The 17,659-nt window shown below is 54.0% G+C and overlaps 1 protein-coding gene across 14 annotated transcripts in view; it reads left to right on the top strand.

Moving 5' to 3' along the window:
* SZT2 (SZT2 subunit of KICSTOR complex) overlaps positions 1 to 17,659 on the top strand; it is a 60,569-nt gene that overhangs the window by 33,347 nt on the left and 9,563 nt on the right. For 8 of the 14 annotated variants that reach the window (XR_007506872.1, XR_007506871.1, XM_049807234.1 and 5 more), the window contains 27 exons: positions 114 to 303; positions 679 to 753; positions 967 to 1,105; positions 1,341 to 1,461; positions 1,707 to 1,836; positions 1,952 to 2,104; positions 2,218 to 2,320; positions 2,698 to 2,815; positions 3,046 to 3,157; positions 3,613 to 3,731; positions 4,122 to 4,286; positions 4,906 to 4,990; positions 8,586 to 8,774; positions 8,898 to 9,095; positions 9,458 to 9,627; positions 9,813 to 9,979; positions 10,425 to 10,522; positions 11,396 to 11,528; positions 11,643 to 11,770; positions 12,064 to 12,194; positions 12,711 to 12,893; positions 13,351 to 13,621; positions 13,850 to 13,929; positions 14,278 to 14,403; positions 16,115 to 16,320; positions 16,443 to 16,536; positions 17,457 to 17,537. Coding sequence is in view for 10 of the 14 variants with exons in the window: in XM_049807234.1 (XP_049663191.1) it covers positions 114 to 303; positions 679 to 753; positions 967 to 1,105; positions 1,341 to 1,461; positions 1,707 to 1,836; positions 1,952 to 2,104; positions 2,218 to 2,320; positions 2,698 to 2,815; positions 3,046 to 3,157; positions 3,613 to 3,731; positions 4,122 to 4,286; positions 4,906 to 4,990; positions 8,586 to 8,774; positions 8,898 to 9,095; positions 9,458 to 9,627; positions 9,813 to 9,979; positions 10,425 to 10,522; positions 11,396 to 11,528; positions 11,643 to 11,770; positions 12,064 to 12,194; positions 12,711 to 12,893; positions 13,351 to 13,621; positions 13,850 to 13,929; positions 14,278 to 14,403; positions 16,115 to 16,320; positions 16,443 to 16,536; positions 17,457 to 17,537 (3,765 nt within the window). In the remaining 4 variants the exon portion in view is untranslated. Of the gene's footprint in view, positions 1 to 113; positions 304 to 678; positions 754 to 966; positions 1,106 to 1,340; positions 1,462 to 1,706; positions 1,837 to 1,951; positions 2,105 to 2,217; positions 2,321 to 2,697; positions 2,816 to 3,045; positions 3,158 to 3,612; positions 3,732 to 4,121; positions 4,287 to 4,905; positions 4,991 to 8,585; positions 8,775 to 8,897; positions 9,096 to 9,457; positions 9,628 to 9,812; positions 9,980 to 10,424; positions 10,523 to 11,395; positions 11,529 to 11,642; positions 11,771 to 12,063; positions 12,195 to 12,710; positions 12,894 to 13,350; positions 13,622 to 13,849; positions 13,949 to 14,277; positions 14,404 to 16,114; positions 16,321 to 16,442; positions 16,537 to 17,456; positions 17,538 to 17,659 lie in introns of those variants that run through there. The other 6 variants (XM_049807238.1, XM_049807236.1, XM_049807243.1 and 3 more) reach the window with 5 other exon arrangements.

Here is a 17,659-nt window from a genome sequence, read left to right as displayed (position 1 = left end):
TGGGAAGGTGCGGGTCACTCCGGTAACAGAAGGTAGAAGGATGCAGGAGGATGATGGGACTTTTTTCGGTGCCTGTTTTTCTGGTCTTTTTTGCAACCTTGACTTGTGTGCAGGTCCCAGGAGAAGCACTGAGCCTTGACCAGAGCAGAGCACCTGGCCATGACTCCCTGGAGGAGGCAGCTCCAGAGACAACCATACAGTCACTGCCATCCTCATCCTCCGAAAAGGGCAACAGTGAGAAATCACCATTGGTGACACCATCTGCAGCAAGCCTGTCTGACTCCGTAACACAGGGCAGGGAAGGTAGGAGCTGCAAATGTGAGCAGGGTGTACCTCAGCCTCAGGAACTTTCAAGGGAAGAGCCCAGTTCTGGCTGTGGCATACAAAATATGACTGCTACTCCTGTTCCAGTCCCTAAACACCAGAATTGGTACCCAGGACTGTTGGTCTCTTCCTTGCTAGGGTGCTGGCAATTCACTGCTTAACAGTACCCAGGGTACTAGGCTGTGCTGCTGCACTGATATCCCTAGTGACATGAAGTTCCTCCAGTAATGGCTGCGAGAGCCCCATTCCCCAGCCCTGCCTTGTTGTCCTGTGGTGTAATGTTTCTTCAGCACATGGGACGTGTGAAGGGGCCTAGCAAGTGCTTTCATGATCAAACCCCTCTTCTCTTTGCAGGGTCCAGCAAGCAGCGTCCCAGCCGTGTGCAAAGCCTTGTGTCAAGCCAGGGCAGCATGGACTCAGACCACCTGGGTGAGTCGTCTGGGGCAGGAGTGACCGACAGTGTGCAGACACTGGCAGTGACATAGTAGTGCAGGGGTGTGGGGGGGACTGTGTGGCTGGGTTGGGGTGACCCCTGAGCCCTGAGGACAGGATTTGTCAGTGGCTTTGATCTCTCAGAGCCTGCTGTGCCTGGGGAGGAGGCTGGCTTGCCAGGCCTGGGACTGAAGTGAGGATACATTGCAGGTTACGATGGGGGAAGCAGTGACTCGGAGTATGAGGAGGCACTAATGAGTGACCAGGAACCCAGGTGTCCCCTCATGCCGGATTTCTGGCTCATCATAAAAATCCAGCAGGACCGAGTGGAGGTCTATTACCACACACGGTAAGGAGGGTCCCCTGTCTGTCCGCTGCTTCTCTGTACCAGGACCTTATTGCCACTCACCCATCTCTGGACAGGATCTCCTTCCTGCCCAGTGTGGGTGGAGAGCTGCAGGACTAGACTGGTGCTTCATGAGAGGAAATCTGCCATCCTTCCCCACTGTGTTCCTGCTCCCAGCACAGAGGGACAGGCACTGTCCAGGTGCCCTGCTGACCCTTCTCTCCCCTTCCCTGTAAAGCAGCCTGAGTGTGGAGAAGGCAGCATCAGCAGACACAGAAGAGGAGCAGCCAGGGGAGTGCCAGAGTCTCAACCAGGTGGTGGTGAAGAAGATCAGTGAAATCTGCAGAGTTGTCAATCAGGTAACAAGTCTGCAGAGGGCAGGGACAGAGCTGCCAGTCATGAGATGGCTTAGATAAGAAGGGACCTCTGGAGGTTATCTGGTCTGGGCCCAGCTCAGAGGGGGGTCAGGGGAGCCAGTTCAGCTGGTGGAGTTACAGCTTGGGGGTCAAAGGAAAAGGGGCTCAGTCTGGCCCTAAGCCCTTCTCCTTGCTGTCTTCTGTTGCCTGTGAAAGCAACAGAACCAATCTTTTCTCATCCTTCGCAGCGCTTGCTGCTGCAGGACCTGCATGACAGCCACATATGCAACTCATTACTGGTGGCAGAAAGTGAGGAGGACATCTGGAAGAGTGAAACGCCCTATACTTCATACAGGCAGCGCGTCGTGCCCACAGATGGTATGAATACTCCTTTGGCCATTCCTCAGCAGCAGTGCTACTGCCTGCCCATGAGTGACTAAAAAGACGGTGACTTCCATGCTATGGCCCCAGCTATGTCCTGTGCTCTTTGTAGATTACTCTGTAGAGGAGAGCTACCAGCCCCGGGACTACCTGGCTGCCACCATGCAGTTCATGCCAGGGCACTTTGCTTGTGATGTTGTGTGGAGCACACTCATCCATGTGCATTCACGCCTCAAGATGGGCCCCAACATGGGGGTCTCGCGAGGTGCGTACAGCCCAGGTTCCCTCTCATTTTGCGTGTCCAGAGTCTGGCTTCTGGCTGGATTGGCACACCAGAGAAGGGTATGTGGGATAGCTAACATCCCACGTTGCCCACAGCTATCCAGGCGCTTCGCTCGGTGCTCAACGCCTTCTCTGTGGTGAACAGGAAGAATATGTTTGTCTACCAGGAACGTGCCACTAAATCTGTTTTCTACCTCCGGTAAGAAGCCAGCATGACTTGTTGGCCTGACCCTGTCCTGCTATGTGCATTACACCAGACTGAGAGTTCCTTGGGGCAGAAAGTGTCTGCCCAGCCTCAGGGACCCTGCTGTGACCCAAGCAGCAAATATCTGAGTTCTCATAAGTCAGAGTCACATCAAGTCAGGCACCTCCTGCTCTCCCTGCACTAAGCCTTCACATGGGAGGGAAAAGGATGATTATTTTTTTTTTGAGGGAGCCAGAGAGCTATTTTTCCACAAGCTCCATATAGTAAGGAGTAATCCCCAGAAAGTGCACAGGTGAGAAGCAAGAAAGATGTGGATCTTCTGTGGAGGTATGATGCTGTCAGAGGCTGACATGTCTATCTCCTCTAATCAGATTGACTGAAACCACCTACAGTGGGAAGGTGTGGGAAGCAGAGAACATCCTTAGTCCAGCATCTCGCTCGCTGGCACTGACACGCAGCCAGGAGCCCATTTATACTGAGGACCTAATGGTGAGTCTGCTGTTCTCTGGGAGTGGATATGGATGTTCTTGGTCACAGGAGTGAGGGAACTCAGTAGTTCCAGCAACCTGGATTTTATGTAGGATAAAACTTATATTGTAGATGTGTGGAGTGGGACAGCAGTGGGTGGGTTCTGCCTGACCTTGCTGACAGCCCAGGACGATGATGGATTTAGAATTCACATTGAAACTGCTTCTGCGTGGCTGTCTTTGCTTCTCCAGGGTTCTCGTTCCTCTCTGGACACAGCCTCATGCCGTAGTGTGGACTCTGCCCGCCCTGTGGGACAGGTAGACAGGCACATCCAGCTGATGGTCCATGGTGTTGCCCCAGCAGGTAAGTGTTACAGCATCTGGCAGCAGATTGACTGTGCTGATGCAAAGCAGAGGAATGGAGCTCTGCTCCCTGCCCTCTTTGCTTGAAGAGCAGAGAAGGTATCTCCTTCCTGAGCAAGCTGCTCTTCCTGAGCCCAGAGCTGCTCACTGTTCTGTCTGGATGGGAATGTGAGGAAAGGATCCATGGCCCACAGTGAAACCTCCTGCGGACCGGGTGGCTTGTGCCAACTTTCCTTACGCAAGAGTGTATTTGTCTTTGCCTGCTGTACCAGCAGTCTTTTGTGATCATGAATGGGTAGAAAAAGATGCCTGAAGAAATTGATGGTGGGGAAAGACATGTTCCCTTTGGGAAGTGAGTGTGAGGCTGGTACATCCTGAACAGGCAGGGAGGGGTGGCTGTTGTCATTCTTACTGGATGGGGTGAAAAAGCTGCTTGTACCTCTGCTTACTTGTCAGGGCCTGAGATCACAGATGAGCTGGTGAAAGTGCTGCGCAGACGCCTGGATGAGGCCACCCTGGATATCATCACTGTGATGCTGGTGCGGAACTGCAAGCTGACCCCAGCAGATGTGGAGGTACCTCACTGGCTATCTGCTCTGCTCATCCCAGCGCCCATAACACTTTCCTACTTTTTGACCTGTCTCAGCCCCTCCCGCCCCAGGGCAGGGAAGGCCAGGGTAGTTTGTTGCATCCCATTCCCTGCTCCAGTGCTTGCTCAGGCTGGCATTCACCACAGTATACTGTGTGGGTGCCAGGGTAGGTGCTGGGGTTTGCAGCATGGCAGGGCCTCCCTGTGAATACCCCTGGAATATCTGCCCAGATCTGTCTCAGGGTTCTGCCTATGGGCCTGGATTCTGCCCACCATACTCTCCCTTCACATAGCCAGCTGGCGTAATTTGGATCAGTATCAGAGCCCCAGGGAATCCTGCTAGTCTCAGCTGAGTTTTAAAGCCACCTCTCTGCAGTTTATCCAGCCCCCCGGAACGCCGCCCACAGAGGTCCTGCAGTTCGCGCTGCCACCCTCCGCCCTGCCTTGGCTGCATGCGGTGGCCTATTATCTGCGCCAGAACCTGCTCATCTTCCTGCACACACCGAAGTACACGGACAGCAACGTGGAGCACCACTTCAAGGTGAGGAGGGCTGTGAGCTGGGGCAGCAGTCTGCCCAGCTTCTACCTGCTGCTGGGGACGTTTCTTGGGGCAGCTTAATCACCATGTTCCCCACTCTGCCATGTAGGTTAGGGAGGAACTGACACTAAATGCTGAAGCCTGGAGGAGTTTCGCAGGACTGTGAGCAGTTCCTGTTTGGCCTGGACAGGCCTTGCTTTCGCACAATCAGTCACTTGCTGTGCAAAAAGCAGCAATCGCAAAGCTCATGCCCACAATCGTCTCCCAGGAGCATGGGAGAAGACCCCCTTGCAAAGCTGAACTTGGGTTCTTGCATAGCTCCTTCAGATCTAAGGACTGAAACATCAGAATTAATAAAAGTTTGGGAGCAGCCACCCATCCGCTCAGCATGGCCATAGCAATGGTAAAGGGTGAGGCCAGATGTGTAGTGTCATATAGCTGCATAGAGCTGTAGGGAGTTCCTTCAGCCCAACAGTGGTGAAGGCTGTGCTGGCGAGTGTTTTAAGTAGGTCTGGATTGTTTCCTACAGGTCTGGGGATGAGCTCTGCATGCACATGGGCCTCTGCTTCCAGTTAAGGCAAGTTCTCTAATCTCTGTCACTATTCTTCCTTCCTCTCCTTAGCACTACTTCAACCACAGTGGGAGCATCCCTGACCAGGATCTCTATCTGTACAACAAGCCGGGTGGCCAAGGCACTGGTGGAAAAGGTATCATGCTCAACTCTTGCCTGAAACCTGGGGCTGTGTGTTGGGAAGCTGCTTCCCATGTTGGAGAGCTCTGAGTGACTGAGGAGGCCTGGTGCTGGGGTAGTGTGTTTCTCCAGTGGCTGGGAGGTGGGCAGGGTGTGTGCTTGTGGGACTGCACACCCTTGCACGTGTGGTGGAGCAAGCTAAGGCCTCTTGCAGAGCAACTTGCTAAGCTTGGCCTGTTGCTGTAGGAAGCAGCTCTAGGTCACAGTAGCTGTGGGGAAAGACACAGTGAGACTTCAGTAAGTGCGGGGCACAGAGGCTCAGTGGGGCTGGAGGTGGGAGCAGGGACAGTTGTTGCAGGAGCCTTGCTTCAAAGGGGTAGCTGGATGCTGCAAGTATCTGAGCACGGGCTGTGGGGACAATGTCCTTGCGCTTTTCTCTGGACTGTTGGAGGAGGGATTGCATAGGGCCCATCCTGCAGCAGGCTGTCATGTCATGTTTTGTCCAGGCCATGTGGTCTATCACCTGGCCATCGTGTGTCTTGTGCCCCTTGTGCACCATCTGAATGTTCTTCTGTTATGTAGGTACCATGTCGGACCTTGTGCAGCACCTCTTTCCACTCTCCCACTTCCAAGGTAGCTCCTGTGGCTCCGAGTATTCCTCCGGTTCCCCTTCCTGTGCAGCTCCCTGGCCCCTCTGGTCCCTGCTGTTCTTGTTTTCCTTGTGTTGTGGCTTCAGCTCTGACTCCTCTGTGTGTTTGTCTGTGTGTGTCCATGTAGCTGAGCCTCCTTTTTCTTGCTGGCTGGATAAATGAGCAAACAGAACCTGCTGCTCTGAGATGGCAGCTCTGCAGTCCCCAGCTGCTGAGGGCCCATGTGCTGCCCTCTTAGCTTGTAAGCAGTGAACTCCAAAATCCTGCACCCCTTTTTCCCACAGGTCCAAACATGTCCTCCCTGAGGAAGACAGGAGTCATGATGTTTCAGCTGTGGTTTCACACTCCAGGGCGTAGCATCATCACTCTCCCAGTGGCTGTGTATTGGGGTGGGGGATTCCCTTGCATGCCAAGGTGGTAGAGTGGCTGGCCACCACTAGATGTGTACTTTGTATTTCAGGGAGCCTGGGTCAGAGGAAGCTCAGAGTCCCTCACAGATGGGACGTAAAATCTCCCCAGCACCCCACCTTTCCACAGAGTGCGATGGATGACTATGTAGCCAAACTCCATTGCACGGGGCAGTAAGGTCCTTGACAGCTCTGCTAACTTACCTCTTCCTATAGGCCCAGAACTCAGGTCTTGAGTTTCTTACCTGTGATTTAGTGGTTGCGTTTCCCTGTGCTCCTGTAACAAGATTGGGAGCCTTGTTCCCTGCAGCGAGGAGGCAAGCCTTTCTGCTGGTGGAGCAGGGACAGCCATCATCTCTGCCCCAAGAGACTGAGCTGGCTGCAGGGTGCTGAGTGCTTGACACTTGCTTGGCAAACCAGCTCTGTCTTGGGGAGCACCTGCAAACGAGGAGTCTGCTCCTGCAGCTGCTGACCTGGCCTGCTTGTGACCACTGCCATGGGTGCTCCCTCTCTGGAGCATGTGTCCCAGCACGAGGAGGGCATGGGACATTGTGCTTGGTTGTTCTCATGTCCTCACCTCAGGTAGACTGAAGTAGAGCAGAGGTACAGGAATGGATGTGATAGGGAAACATGCCAGAGAGGGGGAGGCTGAAGGCAACTCAGTGTGGTAATTTATCCAGGAGAAGAAAGGAGTGACTACATCTTCGTCTACAGTTACCACATGAGCATCCACTGTCATTTTGGTGGGTGTGGGGCTGACTGTCAAGCCAGACAGATGTGGAGTTTGTGCCCTTTACTTGTTTAAAGAAAGAAAGTCTGCTTGGTAGAGCTCATATTCACTGTCACGTGGGGCAGATTTGCTGCTCCTGATACCTCTGTATTGACACCCACATCCCAGAGAGCTGCTGGGCTACAGTGAGAGGCTGTGTGAGGTGGGAGAGCCCCTGTGTGAGGCTCACTGCCCTGCTCTGAAGGGGGATGAGCCTGGGTAAAGTCCTGGTCGCCTCTACCTTTGATATTTAGGAAATTATGAGCTTCCCCATTGTTTGCTGCGTAAAGGGTTGTTCCTGTGCGTGTCTCAGGGAGAGATGTTGGGGGCTGTTGCAGAGCACCTCTGAGACAGGGCTGCTCCTGTACTTGAAGTGAAGGGGTTCTCATAGATGTAGAGTTTTCTTTCCTCAGTGTGAGTGCAAGTGAGCTGCCCTCTGATTTAAATGCCTACCTCTCCTTTGGAAGCAGCTCTTTCTATGCCAGTGCCCTCTCCCTTGCATCTAGGGTGTCTTGGAGGAAAGGTTGCTGCAGAGTTTACGCTTCATTATGAACGATGAAGACTGGGTGGTTGTGCTGTTGATTAGCCCTGGGCACGGTCTGCTGAGACCGGATTTGTCTCGGCACAGGGAGGGCACCCACCTTCCACACAGTCCTGTGCACCCAGTTGGGTGCAGTTTGGTTGCTTTGTGGCAGTGGAGTCTGGTGTCACTCCCACCCTTGCTGAGATGGAGAGGAACTGAGTATGGGCTCAGAAATGCTGTGGTGCTGAGGTTGTTTGCATCTGGACGCATCACCCTTTGGCAGTGTTGGGGCAGCTTTGCCATCCAGTCACCTGAGTGCTGGGTTAGTTGGTCAAGGGGCTTTGAAAGGGAGTGGTATCTAGGGTTACACCTAGGGTTACAGTGTGTGGTTTGGACCTCACAGCTGCATCTGTGCTGCTGCTTCCCTGGTGTCCTGGCTATCAAGCTGGGCTGTGGAGATTGAGCTCCTGTTTCTGGTCTGGTCCATAGCAGGGCTTCTCCTTCTGTGTGGCCCAGGGCATGCAGCATGTGGGCTCTGAAACAAGCACCATGCTGCTACTCTGCACCTCTGAACCGTCCCATTATGTGTGTGTAGGGCTCAATGTAGAGAGGCTACAGGCAGGGCCTGAATTTTACTCTGTATCAAATCCAGGCTAATACTAGGTGTCAACCTGCTTTGGTCCCAGTCCTGCTCGTTGGAGCGCATGGGGAAGGTACCTGATGTTGTATGGATGTACAGTGAGGAGGGAGCTGTGAGTGCAATCTGCAACAGGGTGTCATGTATACAGTCTTCCTCTGCAGGGACTTGAGGTCTTTTATAGCCTGGAGAGGGCTGCTGGAGAGTGTCTGGGCTCTGTATTCTGTCCCGTAAGAGGATAGGGATGGTAAGCCCCATCCTGGATCTCTCTGCATAAAGGCCCTCCTGGGGCAAATGGAGATACTTTTCCCCTTGCATATGGGGCTGGACAACCCTGGAAGCTCCTGCAGGGTAAGGCAAAAGCTGCTGTGGCACTGCAAGAGAGAGACTCTCGGGGTGATGGGGACACCCTGTGCCAAACACCATGCTTCTTACCCTGGCTCCCCACAGGCACAGCTAGCCTCTGCTCCCCTGGCTGCATCCCCTCCTGTGGGCCCTGCCTGCCACGTGGCACTGTGCAACCCAAGTGGTGACATGATGGTCCCAGGTGCGGGGTGGCAGGCTGTACGCAGGGCTTGTAGAAGTACAGGGGCTGATAGAGGCTGTCTTGGGCTCTCCCCGGCAGGAATCGCGTGTATTGCACTGACGTTTGTGGATGAGCATGGCAGCCCCACCTCACTGCCCCATGGGGAGAGGCCTGACCCTCTGAAGATGCCTTCCTCCTCACCCATCGTGGGCCTGCTGCAGGATGCCGACTTTGAAAGCCTCACCGCAGTCAGCAGGCACCAGCCAGAGACCAGCACCCCGCATTCAGGTAGAGTGAAACAAGCCACAAGTTACCAATTCCTTGCTGTCTCCACGTCCCCTGGGGCACCTAGGAGGGAGGGCTGGCAAAGGTGGGTGTGCAGAGCCATGCAGGACTGCCCTTTCCCTGCAGAGCCCTGCATGCTGGTGCGCCTGGATATCTGGGAGAAGGGCAACATCAGCCTGCTGCAGCTGTCGGAGAAGCTGCGTGGGGCCCTGCGCCATGCTCTTTGCGACGCCGTCATGGAGTTCCTCGTGCTGCCAGCCCCACTCTGTGTGGAGGCCACCAGCCCCCTGGGTGCTGCAGACCTGGAGGAGCTGAGCTCTGCAGGTGAGAGCCTGACCAGGATGCCCATTCCAAACCCCCAGCCAGCCTTGCTGCTCCCGCTTGGCCTGTGGGAGCTTGGCTCTGCTGGGGGCACTGGGGCTGAGGGGGCTGGGAGGAAGTCACTCTCCCCTCTGCAAGCTGTGCTGTGTGATGTCTCAGGGAAGGATCATTATAGAAATGGGGGCTGGAAGAGGTATGTAAAGGTCTATCTGCTCACCAAGACTGAATTTACTTTGCTGGGTGTTGCTGAGGGCTCTCTCCCTTCTCTCCAGCTTGGCTCTGGCCAGCCACAGTGGGGTACACGGGGACACCAGCAGTGTTGCAGTGGGAAGCTCTGGAGAGTCTGATTCGCTCTGTCTCCACAGGAGGCCTAAGGAGGACCATGTCAGAGACCAAGGGCCTGGCCCTGGCCACTGGTGGGGCTGGCAGGAGCTGTCCTCCACCCTTGCACTTCACCTCTGCCCCTTCGTCCAGCTCTGGGGAGCCAGTGACACCCACAAGCAAGCTGGGACGCCGCAGCTTCTGGGACATGCTGGTAATGTTGCTGAGGGACCAGTGGGGAGCGGGGCCTGTAGGTCCTGATGGTGTGTCAGGCCGGGAGGAATTAAGAGGAGGCATCTGGCTGGGGTTGGGAGGCCAGGCTGGTAGTGGGGACTTTGAGATCAGGGTGCTTGCTGGGCTGTGCATGTGCACAGCATCAACTTACCCCCTTCTCCCTAGAGCAAGGCAGAGTCTTCGGAGCTGGGCAGCCCCAAGACTACTGATGACATTGTGCTGGAGAGGCCAGAAGAGGCTCGCACGAGGCGGCGGCACAAGACTGAGAGTGTCAAGCAGCATCTGAGCCAGGATCGGGCCACAGCCACAGCTGAACTGGAACAGGCACAGAGGCAAGCACAGCCTGCAGGCCAGGCAGCCAGGGTGTTGTTCCCCTCTGTCTGCTGCACAGTGCTCCGCAGCCCAACATCCTGCTTGCTCTATCTGCACCTTAACCCTCGACCACATCGCCTTTCCTGGCAGTTTCTTCCTTACACAGCCAGTTAGGGGAGCTGCCTTCCACACAAAACCCCTCAATCCTTATTGCTGCAGCGCTGCTGGGAGCACTGCTAGATCTCCCTGCCAGAGATCCCTCCCCTGCGTGGTGGGGCCCTGCACAACACCTGACACCCCTATGGCTACTGACCTAGAGGGACCACACTCAAGGGCTGTAACAACCCAAAAAGGGGGCTTGCCAGGCTCTGCTCTGAAGCTGGGTGGGGAGAGACCATTGCGGACTTGTGCCTTCGTTGCTGTTGACTTTGATCTGGTACAACTGCTTCCCTTTCCTCTTCCCAGGCGCCGAGCCTGCCAGTTGGAAGAAGGGGATGTAGGTACCATGCACCCACTCTTCAATCAAACTTGCCAGCAGTGGATGGCATTCATGAACCACCTGGGTACGTGTTTCAGGCCCCAGCTCCTCCCTGGAGCTGCAAGGACAAGTCCTCATATGACACCAAGCCATCTGCCTTCATCCCTTGCTGATCTCTAGCTAGTTACGCACCCTGCCCCCAAACCTCATCAGAGTCCCCTCAGTCTTAAGGGCCAGCATCAGCATTGCAAAGCTGTGGCAGGAGTCCCAGCATGTGTCTGTGTGCATCTGAACAAACCTGCTAAGGCCTGTGGTTGTATCTGCCATGCTGCAAGTCTAGGGCTTGCTGGACTTGGCTGCAACTGCACTGGAAAGACTGAACTCCAACGGCAGCTACAGTAATGATAAGGCTCCCAGATGTAGCAGGTAGAATCTGAGCCTCTGTGACACACTCTGGAGCAGTGAAGTTGCATGGGAGACCCTCAGTCTTGGAGGGAGCAAGAGGAGGAGGCAGGCAGCAAGGAGGGATGCCCTTCACATGGTGGGATTTGGGTCTGCGTGGTTGCCCTGTTGCCGCTTTCTGGACACCTCTCAGTTCAGTGTTTCTTCATCCTCTTGCACCTCCTGCTGCCCAGGAAGAGTTCACTGGTAAGGAGTAGGTCAGGGAGCAAGGAATAGGCGGGGGAATAAAGTGCTGTGCTCAGGGTTTGGTCCAGGCCCTGCTTCCAGCCAGAGCCTGAAACCAGTTTTTTGTTCAGCCTTTGTCTTCTCCTCCTCCATATAAAGTCCTTGTTCTCCGGCTTTGCCTACCTCTGTCCCTGGCAAGGCAGGAACTTGGCCTGCTCTGGGCAGCAGGCCTGCAATGGGGCTCTCTTAGCCCTCCCCACTCCCCAGGTAGACAGGGCTTGGCTCTGGGGCAGCTTGGCACCTTTTCCTACAGTAGTACTTGTCCGTGCAGGGTGCCCTTCGGTGCAGCAGTGCTCAGTGGAGATTGTGTCTCGTTTCCTCTTGTCCTCCATCCTGGTGGAAGTGGTGAGCCTGGTCACTGCCCTGGCGAGCGACACCACTGTCAAGGTGTTTGAGCAGATCTGGTGAGTTACACTGTTCACAGGGGGCTGTTTGGCACCAGCAAATGCCAGTCAGCTGTGCCAGCCTCTACTTCCATGGCTCTACTTGTCAGCCACCTTTGGTGCTCTTCTTTGCAGCTGCAATCAGGGCACTGCCTTCCTGCCCTATAAGCCTGGCCAGAGCGCCAGCCCTCGCCCTGCAGCCGTCAGACACTTCATCCTGCTGGGACGCAACTTCCAGCAGTGGCGTTGCAGCACAGAACAGGGTGAGTGCCTGGCCAGGGTCCATGGGACTGTGTGCTGGGGGCTTTTGGGGTGGGAGATGTATGAGCAGGGTTCCCCTCTTTGCTGGGACAGACTGCTTGTTCCCAGAGGTGGGCAGTGGGTTGTCTCTTCTTGGCTCCTGAGACCTTGTTCTCAAATCTGCTTATAACTGCTTATTTCAAGACAAGCTGAGCAAGTACTGTGGCAAAACATCCTGTCATGCAGCTTTAATGGCACATGGGATGTAAGAGCGGGATGAACTGGTACTGAGGGTCATAACTCTGGCTTCTTCCAGCTCACAAAGGGCTCCAGCGCTTTGAGGCCATGGAATTCAGCTCAGCAGAGAGAGGCTGTGATCCTAGCCTTGCTGGACGAGACCTGGCACCTCGGCAAAGGTTCCTCTTCATGGAGATCATTGACAAAAAGGTAGCAACGATGCCTGTGTGATGTTGTCTCCCACAAGCCAGGCTGTTCCCAACTGGCCCAGGGCTAGAAAGAGGGGAAGAAGAGTGCATCTGCAGGCAACCAGCCTTCCCTAGGCAGGAGCCTTCCAAAGCAGCTGTGCAGGATGTCTCTGCTTGTGCCACAAGCAGAGCTGGGGATTCCCTGCAGTGCTCTGGGGAGTGCTGGGGGGCAACAGCCCTTGCTGTCTCTGACTTCAGCTGCCCCACTGTGGACTATAATTGCCCTTTTCCTACCCACAGCACAGTCCACATCAGGCTGGGCACTTGTGCTGCCAGTGCAAGTACCACCACCACTGCTGTGGCTGTTAACAGGGGGGCTGTGAATGAGCTGTTGCCACTCTCCCTGTCCCAGCCTTGTCATCTGAAAGTGGCTGCAGCTGTAGCAAGTACCACCCAGAGCACCTCTGGCCACCTGTGTCACCATGCAGGCCCTCTCTGAGCAGGTCCTTCAGCCTTTCTCCCCCTTCTCTCTCTCCAGCTGACACTCTACACTTATAACTGGTCCCCAGACCTGGGGGCCAACCTGAACTGCTCCCTTACTCGCCTGCTGCAGTGGCAGAATGCTCGGTCCCACATTGTGCACTGCCTGCTCAGCCAGAAGCTTGGACTCTTCCACCACCACTGCTTCATGGACACACCATGGCATGAGGACAGCAAGCAGGTAGGGCACCCTGCCAGGCAGGGCAGTCCTTTCCCCTTCAGGAAGGGCCTTGGCAGTTCAGGGGTCTGAGTAAGGTTGCAGTATGTGCGCTTCTGTGCTTTTGTGTGCCAGCTGGCAAGGTATTCCCAGGTGCTCATGTGTCCGACTGTGGCTGTGTCCAGCTAGGCTGGTGCTGTCTACTCTTGGAGGCAGCCAGAGGTGGGAGAAGAAGCCAGGTCCTGCTGCTGGCAGCACTTATTTGTGACTGGATTATTTAGGGTGGAGGAGGCTGGGGAATGGGCTTCCCACTGCACATTAGGGCCATGCTAGGCCAAGGTTTTCTGTCCTTGGGACTGGTGATGGAGAAGGCTGACAGAGAGGTCTGCAGATGGCCAAAACAGGGTTTTCTCTGTTCTTGTGGGTCCTTGCTCCAAGGCTGGCAGTAAGGAGGCTTTTATGGCTGTGTCTGCTTGCTTAGGAGCCAAATCCTTTCCTGAACTCCACTTTGGAGGTGGATGCACTGATCCGGAGCTCCAGTCCCCCACCTAGCAAGGAACAAGGCCGACTGAGCAGCTCTGCCCGCAGCCTGCCATCTCTGCACTTCCATCCTGATGTGGTGCCCTTTGATGAAGCTCTGCGGGATGTTACCACTGTCAAGCGCATACCCCACGGGCCTGACTTGGGACCTTTTGACCCTGTGTCTTGGCATGGGGCTCAGTTCCTGGAAATCAAGAGCATGGAGAGGAAAGGTAAAGCAAGGGGCCTGATGTCACAGAAGCCTGTCTAATCATCTCACTCCTGGAAAAGGAGCTCAGAAAGAGCAGAACAAGAGTTCTGGCAGAGGGGACGGTTCTCGGCTCCTCCTGTCAGGGTGCTGTGAGGGAATGGTTTATGGCCTGTGTAGGGTGGGAGTGAAGGGGAGTGGCAATACTTGGGGCTGTGACTTGATACTCTTGTGGCTGCTTTCTTTCCCCCAGAACTGGAGAAGCAGATGAAGATTGAAAATCTCTTTGTTACCTGGCAGCAGAGATCGGCGCAGTCCAACATGCCTATCAGTGTGAGCGCAACCCAAGTGGGTGGGTGGCAGGCTGGGCCTTCTTACAGTGCACTGGTAGCACCAGCTCCTCTATGGCAAAGGGGAGCACTGGAGCTCAGAGCAGGGTGTATGTTGGGGATGGTGTTTGGCAGTGGAGCAGTGCACTCTGCTTGAACTTCTGGAGTTACTGGGCTCTAACAACACACTTAGGCATGGGGCCTTGCTGCCCAGCACTGGAAAGGCTGTAAAGCAGGGGGTTCCCTCGAGAGCTTGATCTCCATTTGAGCAGCCATGCAGCGCTGTGGACAGCCTGTTCCTAGGCTTGATGAGGGTAGTGTGCTGTAACTGTGTTCCTCTTGTGCTGTGCAGCTGGCAGACCTGGAGACCCTGAAGCAGTCCTCACGCCTGGTTCACTACTGTGCTACTCCTTTGCTCTTTGACCCAGCCTTCCGGCAGCAGATCCAGACTGACCAGCAGGGCAAGGTAGAGGGGAAGGTGAGTGTCAGCAAGTGCCAGTGGGGTTGGGCTTTGTGAAGTGGGGCAAAGGATGGCTTTGCAATCTTTTCCCAAGACAGGGCTGCTCTGAGCTCACCCCTGCTTTAGAGTATGAATTTGCACCCTGTGAGATGGAGACTGAGAAAATCCTTGGATCCTTATAGCCTTTCTCCTGCAGCCGCACCATCCCTGGGGAAGACTGACTTCCGTTTTCTATTCGGGGAGTTCAGGGCTGAGTCTAGTGAAGCCGTCAGAGAGCGCTGTCTGGTAGTGATCTGTTGGGGAAGCAAAGCTCCCCTTTATGCATTCAGCAGCCAGACTGGGTAAACCTTGCCTGGACCCAGCAAATAGCTGGAACAATTTAAAGCAAACCAGCTGAATCCTGAGCAGGTTGCAACCTGACAGACTAACCGGTGCAGATTCCATACCGGCTGTTCACAGTCTGTAAGCGTGTCAGAAGGGAAGGACAGGCTGTTGTAACTTATCTAAATGTCAAAAGGATTCTGACAGGGTCTTTAAGCAGAGGTTGCTACAGAAATTGAGCACTTGCAAGCAAAAGGAAAAGTATCATCACAGAATGAAAACTTCACTTTGTTTTTGGAACAGAGCAAAATTGGTTATTGAATTTGAAGAGCCTGGCAGCAGGGGTTTCAAGGTTGCGAATTGGGTTCTGTATCGGATCATTTTTTGCAGTACATACGAGATGGCAAGCTTTGCAATGCTCTATGGCTGTTCAGATTGGTCAGAACAGAAAAAGACTGCAAGGAGCTCAAGTAGCCTGTGAAATGAGAGGTATTGTGGGAGCTGGGACCTGCTTCCCAGTAAAACAGAGCACAATGTAGAGAGAAATTTGAACTTCTCCTGTATTGTACATTAACTGCAGAGCCTGTACAGACCAGACAGCTCAGTGGATTTCTTCAATTTGTGAACAGTTGGATACAAAAGAAAAACCATGTAGGGTACATCAGAAACAGGCGTTAGTATTATTGGTAATATTCCAATACGTTTCTAAAATATTAGCATGTTAATGTCTTCATCTGGACAGTAAGTGTGAGACCAAGCATCTTCTGACAAAGGCACTGAACTAGAGAGACTCAGAGAAGGTCAGAGAGTAGCAGGAGAGACCCCAGGTAAAGAGACTGCTCCTGGGTAGGTGAATGAAAGGTCAGATAGAAATCTGTAAAAGAGCCACCGGCTTGAGGTAGAGAGATCAAGAAAAGAAACCTCAGTCTCTCACAGCACAAAGACAAGGAGTATTCAAGACATCAAAAGGAGAACTGGAAATAGTTAAAAGGAAACACTATTCCTATTCAGTGCTACTGAACTACTAGTAAATCTTGAGAATTCAGCAGGATTCATAAGGGGATTGGACTCTTGCCATGGCAGTAGGAGCTGAAGCTCTGTTGAGCCTTGTGTGAACCAGTTGTAGAAGCCATTCTGTGGGGGTAGATGTGAATTTTCCCTTTCTGCCAGGGCACCTTTTCCTGCAGTCTCTTGCAGTCCTGTTAGGTCAGTCCATGGCTGGGTAAATCTTGGATCTTGTGTTTCAGCACGTGCACTAGGACAGTGTTTAGGGAACTAGCTGTTAGTGCTCTCTGGCAAGGGGAGTTTTGCCTTCTGCTCAGCCAGGGCATCTGGTGGTGTCCCAGCAAGTGTCACCTGCTGGGGCCAGTCACAGCAGGGCTCTGTAGGAAATTATTTTCTCTTCCAGAAGCGCCACCGCTCAAATGACTCTACAGCTTCAGGGAGAGACCGCAGCCACAGCTGTGACTCGGCAGAAGCGCTGCCCTGCAAGGTGAAGGAGGAACCCTGGCTGCAGGAGATGTGCAATGCCTTCTTGCAGCAATACATCCAGTACCTGCAGAGTATGGGCTTCATTCTGGTCCAGGTCCGGCCACCCTCACCCACCACTCGCAGGTCAGTGACGTTCTGGGAACCCTGGTGTTGGAGAACAGCCAACACACTGAGCTATGCCCTGGTTTAACACAACAGGAGATGTTGGCTCGCCTGCTCAAGGCTGTCTCTGCTGTCATTTCCAGTAGCACCAGCCGGATCCGAGCTCTGGCAGCAATGGGTGTGGAGGGGAGAGGGTCCTTTTCCTACACGAAGCCAAAAGCAGAAGGGAGTCCAAAGGTGAGTGCATGTCTCTTAGAGGGGTGGAACTGGGATAGAAGTCTGGCTGTGGAGTGGGGCAGTTCTCCTGGTTGGCTTTTGAATCAGTTTCAGGCAGAAAGGATGCAAGAGGGCAGAGAAAGCACTAAAGCTGGAAAAATGTCTGTCTAGATCAGCACCATCTTTGGGATCTTGGGTCAGATGAGACCTCCTTGCCCTCCTGCATGTCTTCCTGCAGCCCTTGGAGCCCCTTCCTGGAACTGGATGGAGCCAGGGCAAATCTCAAAATGATGGCAACAGCTTGGAGGGGTCTCAGAATTGGAACAGGGTGACCTGGGGCCAGGACAGCTGCCTTTGGTTGTGATTCTGGAGGTTTACCAGTCAGAGAAGACTCAGTGTCTATGGTTAAGGGCAACTCTGGCAGAGAAGGATCTTTAGTTAGAGTAAGATGAATGCTGAAGTTGAAGATGTCAGAGAAGATAAACTTGGAACGGATCTACTGTGAGAGCAGGCTGAGGTTCCTCGTTTCTAAAGAAGCGGCAACTAGGGAGGAACAGGACAGAGCTCTACCAAATCGCAGCTAACCTGGAAAAGGATTGACTCCTTGCTGTCTTATTTGATACAACATCTAGACACCATCAAATGAAAGCTCACATAATCAGCACAGTGTCCTCAAACTCTAGAGACACCCTGTCCTGAGTAAGCAGGAGGCAAAGGGAGCAGGGTGCCTGGTGTGCTCTCTCAAAGGCTGGTTTTTAGGTTAGAATTCTTTTCACAGTCAGCTCTGGCATGTCTGTTCTCCTTCCTCCAGTGAGGGTGCTCAGTTGATGAGGCTCCTCTGTTTCCACCTCTGCCAAAGCCTTGCGGCTGCCTCGCACCCTGGTGTGCGGGCTGCTTTCCTATGCCAGGGAGCTTCTTGAACTTTGTCCTTTTCTTCCCAGAGCACAAGCCCTGCTGTTGCCACCTATCATCTACAGAGAGCTCTTCCAGGTGGGATTGTACTGATGGAGTTGGCTTTCCAGGTAAGAAAGAACAATAAACAAAGTATGATCTCTGGGGGTTCAGGGACAGTCTTCAGAGGTGACAAAGCGAGTGACGAGGAGGAGTGCAGCAGGGACCTGTGATTCTTCATTTCTTGTCCTGC

This window comes from Accipiter gentilis, chromosome 8 (genome assembly GCF_929443795.1).
Source record: "Accipiter gentilis chromosome 8, bAccGen1.1, whole genome shotgun sequence".
NCBI classification, from domain to species: domain Eukaryota; kingdom Metazoa; phylum Chordata; class Aves; order Accipitriformes; family Accipitridae; genus Astur; species Astur gentilis.
Note: the sequence above shows the minus strand (reverse complement) of the source record. Positions and strands in the feature narration are given on the sequence as shown.